This window comes from Hemibagrus wyckioides, linkage group LG15, assembly GCF_019097595.1.
Source record: "Hemibagrus wyckioides isolate EC202008001 linkage group LG15, SWU_Hwy_1.0, whole genome shotgun sequence".
Classification (NCBI taxonomy): domain Eukaryota; kingdom Metazoa; phylum Chordata; class Actinopteri; order Siluriformes; family Bagridae; genus Hemibagrus; species Hemibagrus wyckioides.
Genome location: NC_080724.1, coordinates 2,698,566 through 2,718,598, shown reverse-complemented (window position 1 = coordinate 2,718,598; position 20,033 = coordinate 2,698,566). Strand labels below are relative to the sequence as shown.

The 20,033-nt window shown below is 41.0% G+C and overlaps 1 protein-coding gene across 4 annotated transcripts; it reads left to right on the top strand.

The window, feature by feature from the left end:
- The first annotated feature begins 916 nt into the window (after nt 1-916).
- snphb (syntaphilin b) lies at nt 917-19,943 on the top strand. 4 transcript variants are annotated; one of them, XM_058409740.1, is made up of 7 exons: nt 917-1,129; nt 8,233-8,376; nt 9,203-9,277; nt 12,897-13,013; nt 13,978-14,085; nt 14,250-14,399; nt 15,802-19,943. In XM_058409740.1, exons 2-7 carry the CDS (start codon nt 8,333-8,335, stop codon nt 17,351-17,353), a joined length of 2,046 nt encoding a protein of 681 aa, XP_058265723.1. In that variant the 5' UTR covers nt 917-1,129; nt 8,233-8,332; the 3' UTR covers nt 17,354-19,943. The 4 variants fall into 4 exon arrangements, with proteins under 4 accessions (XP_058265723.1, XP_058265724.1, XP_058265725.1 ...); XM_058409741.1 differs by lacking the exon at nt 9,203-9,277 and having other exon boundaries at nt 920-1,129; XM_058409742.1 differs by lacking the exon at nt 12,897-13,013 and having other exon boundaries at nt 920-1,129.
- Nucleotides 19,944-20,033: the final 90 nt, after the last annotated feature.

Below are 20,033 nucleotides of genomic sequence, written 5' to 3'. Positions count from 1 at the left end.
CTCAGCCCTGAGTGCAAGGGCTTGCATATACAGTATCTCCTCCCCATATCTCCTCAGGGTACTACAGTTTCCTCCCCAATCTAAAGACATACGTTTTAGGCTGACAGGTATTGTGTGTGACCTGTGATGGGTTCTCATTCCATCTAGGGTGTTCCCTTGCGATAGACTCCATGCTCCATAGGATAACTGCTACAGAAAATGGATGGATGGATGGATGGATTGATTATTATTCTAAACAAACTGACCACGACAGTGGAGCAGCAGGTAACATTTCCACATTACAACTTCATTGTCTCTATTTCAAACCTGAGCTGTTCTCCTTAGTTGTATTGTGTATTTCCACTTAATGAATGAATTATGTAAACAAGTTTGGAGGGTTGAAATATTTTGCATTCATGGATGAAGCAGTGAGCTTAAATCAGTATATATATATATATATATATATATCATCAATACATCAGTACACGAATCAAATCAACCATATACATTTCTTATAAGAAAGAGACAACATGGAATAAGGCGGAGTATCAATTATTATATGGAACGTCATCTTGAGGGGCAAGACGATCATATCGACGTCATCACGGAGTGCAAGATAATCATATCGACGTCATCATGAGGAGCAGGTGGTGGTGGCGCTGATGGAAGCCGAATACAAACCAAAATCTAACCAGCATGCATTGTGCCCAGGCAACCAGACATCTTGTTGACTTATTACTAATGAACACAGTCAAGCTTCTCTGAAATTATTCTTATTGAAATAAATTTTAACCTTTTTTTCATACCAGTACTGCGTTTATCAAGACGCCAGGCTTTCCCTCAACATTTAGGACGGCGCATTTCACACTTAAACGCTCTCCGGTGCACTCTCACTTTCTGCTCACCTTACGTTCCCCTTTAAGGAGACGTGACGTAATATTACGCGTCTGCATTCGTGTCAGCTGTGGACGTTTTCCCTCTCACGGATTGCAAACAAATCTCACGCACAAGGAAGGCGTCGCGTCCCCCAGCCTTCCCTTCCCTTCGCTCTGCGCGCTTTCGGTGCAGTCCGCGCCCGAGCAGCGCGAGGGGAAACGCGACAACTGATCATAAATGAGACAGGAGGAAATCCTGCAGCGAAAGTAAACAGGTATGCAGAACGTGTCGCCAAGTGATGAAAACAAGGAAACCGGTGATATGATGCTGCATGATTTCTGCCTCTAGGACACACGAAGGACTGTGTAAAGGACGCATGGAGCAAATGCAACAAAGTGGATATTTCTTTTTTGCCACATTGTATGTATGCATGTAGCCTTGCCTAGTTTGATGTGATCAGGGCTGTGAGCTCGGGTTTAGGAAGTGTCGGATGCAGCTGTGACTGCGCACTACAGATGTTTGGGTGCAGAGGGTATGCGGCGTGTGAGTGCGGGTTGGTGTGTTGTTTTCGAGGTGCCGCACGTGCAATGCGTGTATTTCCTATACGTTCATACGGATCATTGTACTGATGGCTGGACGCGTGCGGTTTTTTTGTGCCTTCTGGCTCGTGACAGGTGCAGGAAGCTTGCGTGTTAGGGCCTGGTGTGACCTTGTACAATTTGTCGCACCCGTGATCTTTAAGTATTATCAAGACCCTTGGTGTCAAGGCATAGCTGCACCATCTAGTTGTTTGGTGAAATCAATCACAGAGAAGATTCTGTGCTTCTTATATTTCTCGAGACATTCAGAACAATTTGTCCCATTCAAGCCATTTGCAGGCTTGTGTATTATGGTTGTGTTACTTTTCTACAATGTTGTATTAGTTTACTTTCTACCATCACTCAGCAACTTGCAAATACACCGATCAGGCATAACATTATGACCAGTGAGAGGTGAAGTGAATAAGACTGATGATCTCATCATGGCACCTGTTAGTGGGTGGGATATATTAGGGAGCGTGTGAACATTTTGTCCTCAAAGCTGATGTGTTAGAAGCAAGAAAAATGGACAAGCGTAAGGATTTGAGCTTTGAGTTTGATGAAGGGCCGAATTGTGATGGCTAGACCACTGGATCAGAGCATCTCCAAAACTGCAGCTCTTGTGGGGTGTTCCCGGTCTGCAGTGGTCAGTATCTATCAAAAGTGGTCCAAGAAAGGAACAGTGGTGAACTGGGGACAGGGTCATGGACGGCCGAGGCTCAGTGATGCACGTGGGGAGAGAAGGCTGGCCCGTGTGATCTGATCCAACAGACGAGCTACTGTTGCTCAAATTGTTGAAGAAGTCAATGCTGGTTCTGATAGAAAGGTGTCAGAATACACAGTGCAGGACGGGCTTATAACACAATATTAAGCAGGTGGCCATAATGTTATGCTTGATTGGTGTATATTTGACCAGTTTGACCAGCTCTGCTAGTGTTTTGGTAGCTGGTCAAACTAAGGTTTTTTTAAAGATTTTTCCGCAGGTAGATCTATTATTTTCTTTCTCTTTTCTCATGTTGAGACCCAATCATTACACTTTGGGTTTATCACATTCTGGATTAGTAGCCGTCACCATGGAGACTTCTTTCACCCTGTTGGTGTGCAGCTTCATGTGTTTTTGTTTTTCTGTGTTCAGTATATTCCAGTGCAATCCATGGCAAAAAAGCACCATTTCTCTCTAGTGATTGTTTATACTACAATATCTATGCAACAATACTATTAAGAGCAGCTTATAATTGGGCTAAAAGGGTCATGTCCCTTGTGTTTCATAGTTAAAAATACACCCATATATATCATTTTTGCCACCCTCAAGGTTATATGCGGTTAGCTAGCTGGATTTAAATGGAAGTGATGGTTTAGATGAAAACCAGAGCATAATAAGAGAATACACGGTATGGTAGGAGGAATTAAGGCTTGGCTGATTATATATGAGGAGCTGAGACTATAGATTCATCAGTGATAGTCATGCCAGGTGAGAACACAGAATTAAACACCTTCTAGGTTTCTGTGCACTGGGATTAGGAATTTTTTCCAGATATTTTCACAGATACATACATAACACAGAGGGCATGGTTGCTTTTTGGTTAGCTAGTCCACAGACATGTGCTGTAGGCTGAGTGGCATGTCTAAGTTGTCTGTAGTGTGTGGTGTGAGTGTGTGTTCAGTTGTGCCCCTGCAATGAGTTGCCACCTCAGCCAGGGTGTCCCACATTGTGTGACTAGACACCAGATCCCAACCATCCTATGTAGGATAACCGGTTCAGAATACAGATGGATGGATGGATGGATGGATGGACATCCATAACACATTATCAGCAACAATTGGGCAAGTAGGCACAATATAGTCCTGGTAATAATTAATGTAATGTTAGATGGAATATCTATCTTGCATATTTTGGACAACAGGTTTACAGGGTTTGGTTTCCAAAGGAAACAGCATGAACTCAGTAGGTCAGTAGATATTACAATGTTAGCTTTCCCTTTTAATGATCACAACCCATCTAATAATAGTGGATACTATACTATGCTATTTGTGAACATTTGCATATAACAGCAGTCAATTGGCCAGTTATTTAAGAGACTTCAGAAGTAGGATAAAAGGTACACTATTGCCAAAAGTTTTGGGATGTCGGTTTAGGAGTGTGTTTATGTGAATTTTTGACCATTCCTCTAGAAGTGCATTTTTTGAGGTCAGGCACTGATGATGCATGAGAAGTTCCTCCACACCAAACTCACTCATCCATGTATTTATGGACCTTGCTTTGGTCACTGGTGTGCAGTCATGTTGGAACAGGAAGGGGTCATCCCCAAACTGTTCCTATAAAGTTGGGAGCATGAAATTGTCCAAAATGTCTTGGTATGAAGCTGAAGCATTAAGAGTTCCTTTCACTGGAACTAAGGGGCCGAGCACAACCCCTGAAAAACAACACCTGAACTCAATGATTTGGAGGGGTGTCCCAAAACCTTTGGCAATATAGTGTATATTTCTGTTAGATTGTTCTGTGATGGATTATTTTTGTGGTAGTGTCTCATAAGGACATCATCAATGATAAAAGACGATACAAATGTGAACTGAGTAGATATGCTATCACCGTCATGTCTTGAGCTGCCTATTAGGAAACCTTTTAAATGTTAATTAGCCTTATAACTGGTGATGGAGACCAGGTGCATTAACATCAAATGAACATGTTTCCTGTTAGGAATCTGTTTTGTTATTAGGAAACCACTGACAGATATGAAAGCAAAGTTAGCAAAAAAAATATATTAAAGCTAATATTGTTGAATATTAGTGGGTGATGTTTAAAATGTCACTGCCTTGACTGGTTTTAGCTGGTCCCTCACTGGTCCAACAGCGATTCAATGCAGTTTAGTTGCATAGCAGTTATAATAATGGACATTGTCTCAAATCAGCTTTACAGAAGTATAAAAAATGTATTTAAAGTTACGTTACTTTACTGTTTATCTCTAATGAGAAGCCTAAAGTGATGGCGGTGAGGGGAAAAACTCCCTGAGATGATATGATGAAGAAACCTTGAGAGGAACCAGGCTCAGAAGGGAACCTCATCTGGGTGACACTGGACAGTAAATAATGTCAATGTAAAATAATGTCCTTTCTACAACAGCAACCAAGAGCTCTTGAGGAACTAATAAGTCATTGTAGTTTCTGAGTTCATTATAGACACTAATTCCTTCCTGCCCGAAAACTGACCGATGCAACAACAGTTCAGAGATGGTGTGATAGTCTACGAGTGTTTTGATCCACAGCAGTCCCCTGGGTCATGGGCTGTCCACGCAGATCTGTCCCCATCAGTGACCACCACAAATCACTATACATATACAAATTATGTAAACAGTATGGCCAAACGTTTGTGGACAGTCATTGTTGCCATAATGTTGGAAGCATACATAGGATATATGATGTCTCAGTATACTCTAGCATTACAATTTCCCTTCACTGGAACTAAGAGGCCCAAACCTGTTCCACCATGACAGTGCCTCTGTGCATAAAGAAAGGTCCACAAAGACATGGTGTGCCGGGGTTGGAGTACTAAAACTCAAGTGTCCTGGACACAACCCTGACCTCAACCCCACTGAACACTGAATTGGAGCACCGACTGCACTCCTTTCCAGACATCAGTGCCCAACCTCACTAATGGTTGAATGAGCACCAGTCCCCAAAACCATGTTCCCAAATTAACCCTTCCCAAAATAGCAGAGGTTATTATAAAAAAGCATTTCAGAACGCACAACACTTAGCAGAAGACAGTTTTATGCTGATGCAGACACTAATAGACCGGCATATTTATGCTGAACCGGTACATTCAGTCAAATCTGCTTAGTTTAATATATGTTTATATGAAAGAGAGTGTCAGTTGTTTATGGTATGCAGTATTGCTGATATTATCATTACATGTTCAGTATGAGTGTAATCACTTTAGCCTTATCCCTTCTGCAAGTCATAAATAATTAAAACACAAGCATGCTCATCGGCAAATTCACTGTGGTCTGTCTAACACCCCACTAAGGTCAGGTTAGCTCTAGTGCTTATCCTCCATTAAATGGCTTTATCTGGCTCCCAGGGTCTAGCTATTGCTATCATTGTTTATAATGTGTAATAGAAGCTGAAGGGAAGAAGGTGAAATACTGACTGATGGATATTCAAGTTCATATACAAAGCTTAGTTCAGGGCAGCCAGTTCTGTGCCTTACGGACCAACCAGAGGACAACCCAGGACCAGTAAAAGGAGGATGATGCAGCACTTTTTAACATGTAGTGATGAATGATGACCTTGGAAGATAGCAATAATGTCTGTATTTTTTTCTTGCAAGGGCTTGGCTGGAAAAAAAAGCTATGGGTCAAAGCTCTCTTTATTGCTGTTAATTTGTGTGAATATTTATGAACGTGTATATCTGTGTGTGTGTGTGTGTGTGTGTATTTGAGTTTGTGCATACAGTATTAGGGGGGTGGGGGGGTGCTTAGGAAGGTGTTAGAGAGTGACTCACTTTTTCTCTGCATGGTATTGAGTCGTGTTCAAGGGAGTCCCAGGGTGCATCACTGCAGTTAGTGCACTCTGATTAGACTGGTACATACTGTATAATAATATAAAATGATATTTTCAGAAATATGCTCTATTAGACGTCCTTCGAGGTCATGCTGTGGTCTGTACAATGCAAAACCAAACCCGATACAAAGAAAATCCTCCCTGTGTCAGTTGTGCTGTTATATGGCACACAGAAGTCTACAATATAATATTTTAGTAAAACTACCAAGGAAAAGCAAATATACTGCCAAGGTACTGCTTGTTAGAACAGCCATACATCTGACAACCAATTTCTAATCTTTACTGGCTTCCCTGGTAAACATTTGTGTTGATATTCATGAAGTTAAACACATACACGCATGTAATTTTTCAGACAAATTGCAATGTGTGTGATATTTTTAAAAGAATTCAAGGTCAGGTTTTGACTTGGAGTGGCTAAATGCTCTGTGGTTTAGATAACCGAGAGAATGCATAGTCATCAAGTGAACGTGTTTTAGCATTTTGGCACAGTTAAGGCAAACCCTTGCAGAAAATTCTGTACAATACAGTGTGGAGAGGCGTGTGCTTTCCCTGACGCATGCTTCCACTTTCAGCTTTATACAGCAAGGTGTGTCATGTTTTTCTGCATCTATAAAGGTTTTCACAAATTTTCATATGTGCTTTATTAGTTACTTTATTTACTGACCAGTGTCACCCAAATGAGGATGAGTTTCCCTTTCTGAGCCTGGCTTCAATTTTATTATTACCATGTTTTTTTTGCCCTTTTCTTACAGATTTCTTTCTGTTGTCTCTCTTGTTGAGATGTCTCTGGATCTAGTGAAAGGAACTCTTAATGCTTCAGCTTCATACCAAGACATTTTGGACAATTTCATGCTTTTTGGGAACAGTTTGGGGATGACCCCTTCCTGTTCCAACACCAGTGCACAAAGCAAGGTCATGTCTATAAAGACATGGATGAGTGAGTTTGGTGTGGAGGAACTTGACTGGCCTGCACAGAGTCCTGACCTTAACCCCATAGAACACCTTTGGGATGAATTAGAGCGGAGACTGTGAGCCAGACCTTCTCGTCCAACATCAGTGCCTGACCACACAAATGCACTTCTAGAGGAACGGTCAAAAATTCCCATAAACACACTCCTAAACCTTGTGGAAAGCCTTCCCAGAAGAGTTGAAGCTGTTATAGCTGCAAAGGGCGGGACAACTCCATATTACATTCATGTGCATGTAAAGGCAGATGTCCCAAAACTTTTGGCAATATAGCGTATTTTTTTCAAACCAAACACTACAATATTTTACATTTCTTTCTACATTCAAAAGTTTTAACAGAAGTTGTAATTTGTAGCTATTTATAGCACAAAATGTTGCATGAATACAGTGGTTAGGGACCGGTTAAGGGTTGGGATGATCAATGGCTTCTTGTTTATGGGAAATTGCACCACTTAATGGCTGTTGTGTCTGTAGCTTTTGTTTCTGGACATAAGAAACAATTCATGTGCATGTAAAGGCAGGTGTCCCAAAACTTTTGGCAATGTAGTGTATTTTTGCCAGATATATGGGGATACACTGAGAAGTTGTTCTGAAAACTGTATAAACAATTCCCAATTGCTTCCACTTTGTTATGACACCACTAACAGTTAAACAGCTAAAACAGAACGTGGAATAGTTAGTAGTGAGGAAATTTCACGAATGGCCTTATTGCACAGGTGGGAACCTATCACAGTACCACACTTGAATTCACTGAGCTCCTGAGAGTGACCCATTCTTTAACAAATGTTTATAGAAGCAGTCTGCATGCCTAGGTGATTTTATAAACCTGTGGACATGGAATTGATTTGGAGGGGTGTCTCAAAAAGTTTGCTAATCTAGTGAAGTACACAGTTATAGAAGGGATTTTTTTTTTCATCACATTATCCAGTGTTACTCCCAGCAGAAATGAGGTTCCCTTTTGAGTCTGGTTTCTCTCTTATTTCATTTTTTTTAAATGAGTTTGAGATTTTATAAATTGTCACTTTTTCCAAGCAGCCAGATCATTGTCTCCTGTATGTTTAGACTGACCTCTGATTCATATATGCGGTTTTGCTGATTTTTCCATTTGCTGCTGTTGATGTGTCTTTGAATGAATGTGTTGCTCTGTTAGAGACAGATTGGTATTGTGTACATACTTAAGCACAGTGACAAAATCTACATCTGCCATACATCTGCTCAATATTTTTCTGAAACTCAGCAATTCTGAATGGTGTGTTGCTTTGTCTGCCCCAAGGGCTGGTTTGAGGTAAGGTGTTCGAGCTCAGCGTGGAGAAACAAGGGAGGGAAGATAGGAGCGAGACCCTGAGCTGCAGAGAGTGTGCTACCTCGCCTCCATGTCTTCACCTGTCAATAAAAGATCTACGCCTGGGACCCGCAGGTAGGGTGCTTGAGTTTTGTTTTCTTTTTGGCTAGAATAATCTGTCTCCTGTCACATTCCTGACGCAACTCAACTGCACCCTTTTACTTTATCCTTACATTTATTCCTGTTTCTTCCTGCTTTCCTGTATATCTCTCAACATATTTTTATTTGGCCATGCAAAACGAGACACGCTATATGCTTTATATTATATATATTTATATTATATGCATAGAATCAATCAGGGTCAGAATATCTGTATATTGCATCTTGAAGACACAATTATTCATTTTTTCAGATGATATAAGTGCTGTGCTAAAGATAATGAGTCTCGTTCATTCTCTTTCTCTCTGCTTGGCTATGTCATCTCTTTAACTTTGTTGGTTTTAACCCTGTTTTCACTTCTTGGTCTCTTTCTCCTTCAAGAAGATGGATGATGGCCTTAAGCTGCCATGCTGAGTAAAAGATTTTAAAGCCAGCACACCCAACACAAATCCTTTGCGATTGCTTCTCATATAAGATGCATTAATGGAATTACTAACTAGATTAGCGGAATTTGTCCTAGGAGATTTTTTATGTGATTAGAACAGAAACGACAACAGATTGAAATATATATTATTGATAATATTCTGTCTTGGAGTTGCTGTTGGTGTGATTGTCTTCAAGTTACTAAGGTATGTTTAAACATGCTTCTGTCTGCAAAAGTGATTGTAAATCTTTTGCAGTTATAAATATTCGTGGAAAAGTGTTTGTAGAAGTAATTCTAGAGTCAAGCATTAGAAGCAGTAACATCTTTGCTTCTGGTAGAGCCCAGCTCTCTGCCTCTCTGTCTTGTCTCTCTCCTCAGATTCAATCCTCTGAAGGCCCTGCAGCCCAAATGGCGCTTGCAGCAAATACTGTCCTCTCCTGCTGCAGCCCCTCCGTGAGCCTCAGATTCAATACCCTATGTAGGGCATGGTTATAGTAGAGAGCACTACTGTTAGTAGTTATAGAAAACTGCAATCCACCCATGAAGCCAGATCCAACCTTTAACTATCCCATAACTCATATTACACCGATCAGGTATAACATTCTGAGCACTGAGAGGTGAAGTGAATAAGACTGATGATCTCCTCATCATGGCACCTGTTAGTGGGTGGGATATATTAGGCAGCAAGTCAACATTTTGTCCTCAAAGTTGATGTTAGAAGCAGGAAAAATGGACAAGAGTAGCAGAAGAAGAATAACAGAAGAATGCCAGTGATGCCACAGCTCTGTATGGTCATGGCCATGCTCACTGATCTCTTTCCCCTGTCAACAATAGCAACACTAGTTAGTAATGGGCACCTGTGAATTCATGTATGTGGAAGAGTGTAAACAGCTCTTTTCTTTTACTGGGCTATGCTGTCCAGTGACACATCATATGCAGCAGTCTGAAAAGATGCTATGCTTCATCTTTATTGGCTAGTTGCTATTGTATGATTAGGGTGAGCTAGGAAAAGGAAAGTGACCAAAATTGTGAGGAAAATATATAAAATCAGCATGTTTCCAATCTTCAGCTACACTGTAAACAATATTTATAGAAATGTACACCCAAAACCCTTTACATGTAGGGATCCTCCTGCTGGCTGGTGCGTCTGTACAGACGTGAATAGCAATTAGGATGTAGACCCGCTGTAACGAAGGAGTTGGAGTGGAATCCATTATGCATTGAGTTTATTGAAGGAATAAACACAGCAAAGTATTTCAAACCGTGTGCAAGGTCAGGGTCAAATACAAGCAATGACCAAAAACCCAAAAAGACAAAGATCACAGTACAAACAAATCCAATTCACAAATCCAACAGAAAATAGGGCAAAAGGTAAAAAAAAACAGCAGCAATAGAGCAAAGGAACAAAAGGCTTAGTAATGCAGACAGAGCTAACAATACTTCACACAGTGCTGCATGCTGAATGGGTTTAAATATGCTAAGAGACATGAAGTGCAATGATAAACTGGAAGTGTCTCAAAACTTGGGCGAAAACCCCCTCTGGCAGTTAGAAGGGGAAGTGGTCAGGGGCACCATTAGGAGTCTGCTAATGAGCACATTTAAGCTTATTTAAAACAGCTTCAAAGAATGGAAATCTCAAGGCAATATCAAATTGTCAGCAATTCAGTCCAGCTCATTCATTAGTGCACATACTGTCTGTACACAATCACTGTAATATAGATACACTATACTGCCAAAGGTTTTGGGACACCCTGCCAAATCATTGAACTCAGGTGTTGTTTTCTCAGGGGTTGGACTCGCCCCCTTAGTTCCAGTGAAAGGAACTCTTAATGCTTCAGCTTCATCCCAAGACATTTTTGACAATTTCATACTGTGTGGGAACAGTTTGGGGATGACCCCTTCCTGTTCCAACATGACTGCACACCAGTGACCAAAGCAAGGTCCATAAAGACATGGATGAGTGAGTTTGGTGTGGAGGAACTTGACTGGCCTGCACAGAGTCCTGACCTCAACCCCATAGAACACCTTTGGGATGAATTAGAGTGGAGACTGTGAGCCAGACCTTCTCGTCCAACATCAGTGCCTGACCTCAGTAATGCACTTTTAGAGGAATGGTCAAAAATTCCCATAAACACACTCCTAAACCTTGTGGAAAGCCTTCCCAGAAGAGTTGAAGCTGTTATAGCTGCAAAGGGCGGGACAACTCCATATTACATTCATGTGCATGTTGAGGCAGATGTCCCAAAACTTTTGGCAATATAGTGTATTTTTTCAAACCAAACAATATTTTAGATTTCTTTCTACATCGAAAAGTTTTAATAGAAGTTGTGATTCTTTAGTTATTTGTAGCACAAAATGTTGCATGAATACAGTGGTTAGGGACCGGTTAAGGGTTGGGATGATCAATGGCTTCTTGCTTATGGGAAATTGCACCACTTAGTGGCTGTTGTGTCTGTAGCTTTTCTTTCTGGACATAAGATCTGTGTGACAGAGATACTGAATTTTAGCAAAAATCTAAAATAGTACCCAGAGAGTACACAACTTCACTTTTTATCATTTTTTGCTTCTACTTCTGCACAACTAAATCTAGCATCTCTTTCACCACACAGCATCATTAGTACTGCGCTTGAACCAGTCCATCTTATAGAACACAGTATGATGGACGTAGGCTGGTGTCCACTGTCCCCCACTGTCTCTCTCTCTCTCTCTCTATCTGCTATCAGTAATGATACCAGATTTCTAATGTCTGCATTATGTTATATCCATTATGCTTTTTTGTTTTTTTTTGTATGTTTGTGTTTGTTTTTCTATCTATCTCCATACCCATCCATACAGCCTTGGAAAAAGAATGTTGAAGAAAAAGGCATGTATTCTGAATAAAACTGCTTTTGAATGGTTTGTTGCTGTGATAAAATCATTGTGGGTTGGGAGATGAAGCTACTCTGTGGCTCGTAGGCTTTTGGCATTTGAAACACTTTTCAACTACACTGATAACTGCTGGGTCTTCGTGGTGTATATGCAAATTATCTGGCAACCTGTGCTTGTATCAATGCTTCTTTAGTTCAGTAAACAGGACCACAGTTCCTAGTCTCTCAACCTAAAAATGAGCATTGCTTCCATTCCTGTCCAATCTGGGGATTTATTTCCCCCCGGAGGGAAAAATTAAAGAGCATTTATCCTTTAAGCTTCGCTTAATTCACTGTTGGTAGGATTTGCCTAGTGTTTGCCTGCTGCTTCGTTTAATATTTTCTGCTTTTGGGGAGGACGCTTAAGGTGAGAAGTGCTTCGGTGACATCTAAGTACTGACAGATTTTCATGTCAAAGAGCAAGGTTCCTGAGAAAACCGAATCCTCACTTAAAATGTAATGACCACTTTATTAGAACACTGTACACCTTGTCTTTCATTCATTTATCCAATTAGCCAATCATTTGGCAGCGCCACATTGAGTTCCACTCCTTTCAGCCAAGAACAGGAATATGAGGCTACACTGAGTCAATAAAAATGAGTAATTGAAGACCAGATAATGTTTTTTTATGGCTGCATTCACTGCAGTGAGGTCAATATTTAGCTGTTCCTTCTTCCCACACATCTTTTTGTTAACTGTATCCTATTGGAGTAAAACCATATGACCCAATTTTAGAGCAGATTTGTTTGTAAGGGAACATCACTGATATTTTAGAAAAGCATTTTTGTAACGGTATGAAGAGGCAGAACCATACCTTTTCATTCAAATGTTAAAATTGTGTTAAATGTGATATACATGCATGAGTAACTTATCTAGATGTTTAACCATCACAGGAGTAAAACTCTCACTGGACAGTTAATATAGACTTTCTGGCTTTTTTTTTTATTAAGGTCAAGAATTGATTTTTAAAAACACTTTACTTTGCTTGAAGCTTGTACAAAATAGGTGTCTGGGAAAATAAATAAATAAATCCATATAATAAGACTACTTAGTTTAAAACCGAATAATGGATCACGTACTCTTTGCAGGTGTGTGGGTGTTATGTGTAGTCCCATGCAGTTCTGTGTAGTCCCGTGAGTAACGATCTGTTCTTGTATGTGGGTCAGTTTTGACTATTGCAGGTTTATAGAGCTAGACTACACACCCATGGAGGCAGGCATTATGGTCTCTATGAGGCAGAGCCGAGGATTTGTGACACCCAGGTCTCCAGAGCGCCACTGTCGGTCAGAGCATCATCCATCGATTGTCCATTCTTTCTGTCTTAACCTATCCTGTGTTCTTTTACTCTCTCTGGCATTCCTCTGGCATGACTTATCTTATCTTTTGTGAATTTGAATGGATTGCATATCCAGGACATATAGTCTATATATCACATTATGATGTATATCATATTGCACTATATATATTAATGACTGGACTGCTTGCTCAGGCTTTACCATCTGTCTTAAGGTTAATTTCAGTTCATATTCTAAAAGATTATTTCTTTCTTGGTGATTTTTGCTAAATCATAGCACAGAAATCAGCTTGTTTTTCATTTTTCTTGCTTACCAATGTTTTTCTGTCTTCAGCCCGTGTCGAGTAAATCGCCCTGTGTTGTGGCATGTTAATGATTTTAGTGTAGACAGGCATGTTTTGTTGTCAAGCTGTGCAAGTTTGTAGTTTTTTGCCTTTTTTATTTTTATAATTAGTGACTATGATCATCACAAAATGCTCTTAATCATTGCCCTATGTTATACACCGATCAGCCATAACATTATGACCATCTCCTCATCATGGCACCTGTTAGTGGGTGGGATATATTAGGCAGCAAGTCAACATTTCAAAGTTGATGTGTTAGAAGCAGGAAAAATGGACAAGTGTAAGGATTTGAGCTTTGAGTTTGACCAAGGGCCAAATTGTGATGGCTAGACCACTGGATCAGAGCATCCCCAAAACAGCAGCTCTTGTGGGGTGTTCCCGGTCTGCAGTGGTCAGTATCTATCAAAAGTATCCTTTAAGTCCTGAAAGTTGCGACTTTAAGGATCTGCTGCTAACATCTTGCTGCCAGATACCACAGCACACCAGAAGTCCGTGCCTCAAGGACCGTTTTGGCGAGGGAGGTGGTCATAATGTTATGCTTGGTCGGTGTATATATTTTCATTATACAGAAGCTGCTTTAACGTTTTACATTTCCGCCCTATGCTGTAGGCGGAGTCCAGCACCTGTCAGTAACCGTGATCCCTATGGCAATGCTTCTCTCAGCAGCAGCAGCAACTCAGGATCATGCAAGGGGAGTGACTGCAGCCCCACCTCCAGGTTGGATGCATATGAGAAATTAAATGCGTTCAGATTAGAGGTGAAGTTATATGAAAGGTTCATGGCATGATAATTGTACAACCCAATATTATGTGCTCCCAACACCTCACATAGAAAGAGAATGGCTTAACTAACAACTTTCTTTCCATTCTCCGACTTCCCAGGCGTCACATGAAGTACACGTCCTGCACGGATAATCACGGAATTAAACCACCTCCTCCTGAGCAGTACCTGACCCCTCTGCAGCAGAAAGAGGTGTGCATCAGACATCTGAGGGCAAGGCTCAAAGAGACAGTTGAACGACTGCAGGACAGGTAAAATCTTTATTCATTAATTTCTCATTCTTTATTCATTAACCATGGTACAGACTCACACAACTGCCAGGACACTATTATTCTGTAATCAGTGTCTCTAAACGAACTCAAATGTCTGTTCCTGCTGATTTAACCCAGTAACAGGCAGTTCAATAATATAGTTACACACATTTATCATTGTAATTCCAATATATAGTATTCCTAAATATGCAACTTTTCCCTTTATTTCCCCTTTATAGGGATTGTAATAAGTGTTTCTGAAATAATACATCCACAATTGGCTGCTTTCATTTTTTTTTTAAATATAGCTTGGAAATCAGCTTGAATAAAAAAAATAATAAACATACCTTATTTTTCATTTGCACTTTTGACAAGATTACGGTATAATATTACATGTATGCCCCAATATTTATGTAGGAGTTGTGTTACTACCCTGACCGAGAAGTGCACAATAACAAATAAAAACACAAAATAAATAAAAAAAACTAAATAAATCAGAAAACACAATAACAAATCAGAAAAGAAAATAACAAATAAAAAACTAAATAACAAATAAAAACACAAAATAACAAAACAAAAAACACAATATCAAATCCGAAAACACAATAACAAATCAGAACACACAATATCAAATCTGAAAACACAAAACAAACAAAATAACAAATCAGAACACACAATAACAAACACAATAACAAATCAGAACACACAATAACAAACACAATAATAATCAGAAAATAGAAGAAAACATTAAGAGGGGTAAGAATTCCTTTTGTAAACTGTACCTACCTTTTCCAGGTTGACTGAATTGTTATTGTCTTTTCTCATTTATTATTTTATTTTGCAATTCTCAGCCACCTTATTGTTACTGTGTGGTTCCTTAGTCGCTAGCCTGAAGTGACTCCCCAGGACTCAGCTCTAAAGTGGATTTATCAGCAGTTTCACAAGCAAATATATATATATATATATATAAAATATTCTATATATACAAAATGTACAAAAAAAGATGTTATGTGAATTAAGACCATATCGCACATATGCTATTGCACATGGTATGATATTAACGTGCATACTGTAAATATTATGATTAAAAATGTGGTAAAAAAAAATCATGAACAATTGTGAACAAGAGTATTTTCACGTGCCCAGTGCCAGAAGACCTTAAGGGATTGGGCCTAAACTGTGTGAAATCCACTTATCAGTGAAGCTAATCATTCTCGCCTCACTCCTTTGCCTCATTTTTTCCCTCTTATGCATTGCTGTCTATCATTATCTTTCTTTCTGTCTGATACACAGACATCTATCTTTGTAATGTTTTCATCCCTGCTGACATCAAGCACTTTGAATTGCTTTTATAAATGAGTTCTACAAATAAACTTGACTTGCTTCTTTCTCATGTACTCAGAGACACCGAGATAGATGAGTTGCGGACTCAGTTGTCCCGGATGCAGGAGGATTGGATCGAGGAGGAATGCCATCGTGTTGAGGCCCAACTAGCCTTGAAGGAGGCACGTCGGGAGATCCAGCAGCTGAAGCAGGTCATTGATGTTGTACGCTCCAGCCTGGGTGAGGCAGACTCGGGAGTGCAGAAGTGCTTCCAAGACATCAATGTGCAGAACCACAAGTTGGAGACCCTGCTGCAAAGCATGGAGCTGGCACAAGCCGGAGTGGCAAAAGTTACGGAGGCCCCAAATGGAGGTGGGGCGGTGGGGGCAGGGCCGTGGGTTGGTGAGGGGTCGGTGGGCTCTTGTGAAGGCTCACCGGCCCGCTCAGTAACCCGCAGCTCTACCTACACTAAACTGAGTGAGATGGCACCACCCGAACGCAATGAAAGTGGCAGTGGCTCAGACGTGCCGTGCTGCCTGTCGGCCGAGGGTACTCAAGACAGTGGCTTTGTGTGCTGTGGGGAGATGGATGGGGGTGGAGCCACACGGGCTGAGCTGCTGCTGGAGGCTGCTTGCCTATCAGAGGAAACCGCATCGCTGCTGAGTGCTTGCTCACGCTTGCCCCACTCAGCAACATATGAGGCACTGTGCTGTGGAGAGACACGTATGTTGCCACTGCGTTGCAGCCTGGGTAGAACTGCCGGAAGAGAAGTAGCCTTGAGCATCAGCAACCCCTGCCTGTCGCATCACCACCTGTACCTGCACCACCTGCGAGAACAAGCAATTCAGACAGAATATGATTCTGGACCAGCCTCAGCCCCAGTCCATGGAGCTGCTTTTGGCTCTGACTTGGACACTATTGCTGAGGTTCGCACTTTCCGCTCTCAGGCCTGCAGCCCCACCTCCACCTGGCTGTCAGATGAGGGTGACGATCTAGACTCCGTCACCACCGAGTCCGTCATCACGGCCACAACTGGTGGGAAAGGTGTTTTCACAGAGACACAGGTCTCCACTGAGTCAGCCCTGGCGCAAGGTGCCACCGAGTCTGCTGTGATGATGACTGTTGATGATTCTTTGTCTGTGTTACCCACTGCAAAAGCTGTGCCAGAGACTGATCCTGCAAAAAATCCATCCCCAGGCCCTGACTATGCCTCCTGCCATGTGCCAGTGACACCATCAGTGGAGAACCGAGACCCCATCCCACAGACCACCCAGCCACAACGTGTAGCCTCTGAGGCCAACATCAGTGGGGTCACTGTTGTAGAGGTGAATGAGGATAATGATGAAAATCAAGAAGAAGGAGCAGAGAGTACAACAAGCTCTGGCTGTGGGGTGCCTGTAAAGAGCTACTGGAGCCGCCATTTTTTAGTGGATCTCTTGGCTGTGGCAGTGCCAGTGGTACCCACAGTGGCGTGGCTGTGTCGAGGCCCACGGCGTGCAGACCAGCCCATGTACCACATTGGGGCATTGCTGCGCGGTTGTTGCACTGTAGCCCTGCACTCCCTGCGCCGAGGGGGGGGTCTGCGCCATTACCCTGCAGGGGGAGGGGGGCCAGGAGGCATAAATATATGAGATCAAACCTTGAGCACCAGAGAGATCCTCAAGCTGCTCACAGTGCAGTTTTCAGATCGGACTAGCAGATTGCGGGGTGCTAAAGCAGAGCAGTTGACGGCAGGTCAGGAGGCAAGATTAGCACAGCACCCTGGTCATAAGATAAATCCTAACCATCACAGCTCTAGTCCTGATATCGTATATAGTCCTGATATAGGATGAAAGAAAGTGGGAGAAGTGTTTTACCAATAAATCTTTATTGAAAACTTGTCGGTCCTTTCTGGTTTTATAAAACGGTAAACCCTTTAATTTCGAAACCTCATATGTTACCCTGTTTTCCGCAATTAGTCGGCAGGACCGGAAGCTGCTGGTGAGGAGCGAGGAAAATAAAATGTCTTCCTGTCTCCTGAGCCCATGATGTACTCTTCTGGTCAAATTCAATAAGGTGGGGCTTGAAAAAACTATATGTGAGTGTTAATACATGTGAGTTTGTGTTTGTGTTGTGTTATCGTGCACTGTAGTTAAAGCACCTGAACAACTGGGCATGATCATTGCTGCAGCAGTTGTAGGTGCATGGTTAGTTCTACCCATTAGAGTACTGCTAATCTATTTATAAGCTTCACATAGACATAGACTGGTGTTCAAGGTGGCTTCTCCTGCTAGAATGTAATCCATAGGCAAAAAAAGTACATACAACATATTAGCTTTATTGTGGTATTCTAAACCAAAATGAGTATAAGTGCAAATTTACTTTCAGAGGACTCTAAATGGGTTAAGAATCAAAGCATTGAGGGATGCATGGAGAACAAGCAATCATACAATGTTTATAGTAATAATAATGCTACGTAATTATGACCAGAATTTAAGAACATGTCTGCGTGAGAGTTTTGTAGAGGTACATTTCATTCATGTTTCTTTTGCACTTGTCAATGTTAGTAGTCCCTGTACTCTAGCTATACTGGTAGAGTCTCATTTCTTTGTGTTACTGGAGTGTCCCCCATGGAAATGGTCCTTTTGACTGAATCAGCTCTATATGGCGAGGCATTTCCTGATATCACTTGCACTACAATTCACTTTATCACAAATTTACTTGAAGTTTAGTGTGTATGCAATGTTTAATGTTCCTATTTCAGATATTCACAGAGCTCCCAGGCTGTACCCCGCTGACCCAGTCATGTACACTTCTGGACTGTAGGTGTGTACATATTCTTAATAATGTACAAACAAGTGCAGCCGTAAGTGCTAATCTGAAATAAATCACTGGGATAGTGAGTTAATATAACTAGAAATTGCTGTTTTATTCTTGTGAATGTCCTGTATCTTTGATTACAAGCATCATTAGTTGCCTTTTAGCTGTACGGCTCCCGTGTGCGGAGTCACAGCCGTCAGCTGGCTTTTATGTATTGCGATGTACGTTCACATGTACACTGTGTAGCTAACACGTTTTTTCTAGCTGTTCTTGTTTTGTTATTCCTTCTAAAACCCACATGACAATCTTTGTGTTGTACATTATGTATTGAAAATGTTCACAGACCTGGCTGTTTTAGCACTCGTGTATGATTGTATGACACTGAACATGTGGCATATATATATATTTCATTTGGTTTTAAGAATGTATCATTTCTATTCTATTTTAGGTTGCGATAATGTTTTAGATAATGATCGCGTGGCCTTTGTGTATTATTTGTACCGAAACGGTCAAAGGATGTTCATGGAATGCCATTTTGGTCCATTTTGGACAGCAATCCATTACCTCTAATTTCTTAGCTTCTAAAGAGCCATGTAAAATGATCTTCGATGCTGGTGATAGCAGATTGAAAGCAAGAGGTTGAATTACCTTGAACGTTTTCCGTAAAGCCATATTCTGCTAAAGGATCGTATGTTAAACCGATATTCTCGTCCGAGTCACGTACACGATTTAATGAAGTACACCTCGTGTGGTAGCGAGGGGCCTTCAGTTTGTGTGAGGGATTGTGCGCATTATTCCATTGCAGTCTTTTGTTCCTTGGAATGTCTCTGAATTCTAACAGGTCTACGAATCCAAATGAACCCCCAGACAAACTCTTATTCACATTGTATATGTAACAATGGGGCCAGATTTTAGCAAACCAAATCACAGGATCATGAAGTAATTGTTAAGACACACTATTCACCTTATATCGATAACACCACAAAGCTTTGCTTACATAATATTTGGAATTGTTACACTTGGGCATAGTATACCAGATATTCCCTAGTTACTTGAAGCTGAGTTTTAACGCCTTTTATTTATGTCAAAAAAGCGGAACGTCATCATGTGAGTCACGATACGTGTGAATGATAGCGCTCTATATTTTTTTAGCTATGCGTTAACGATGTTACACTTCCACACAGTGTGTAAAAATGAGGTAAAATGAGGAACAATAAAATTGTTTCTTTCAATGTTTGTAATGTCCTTTATGTCAAAAAAACATATATATGAAGTCTATTCCCAACTGTAAATCAGCTATTTTAATAGTGATCAAAGAGTGTACAGGAATCCTTGTTCACGGCTCTCACCATTTCATTTTCATTTGCTACTCTGTATTAAAAAAAGACTCTATATTAAACAGCATGGTGAAAATACTCCCTTCTTTTTTTGCATTCCGATGACTTTCACTGTTCTCCTCAATACACTGCGTCCCATCATGGTCACTCCCTCTCAGCAGGGCAGTCCAGTCTG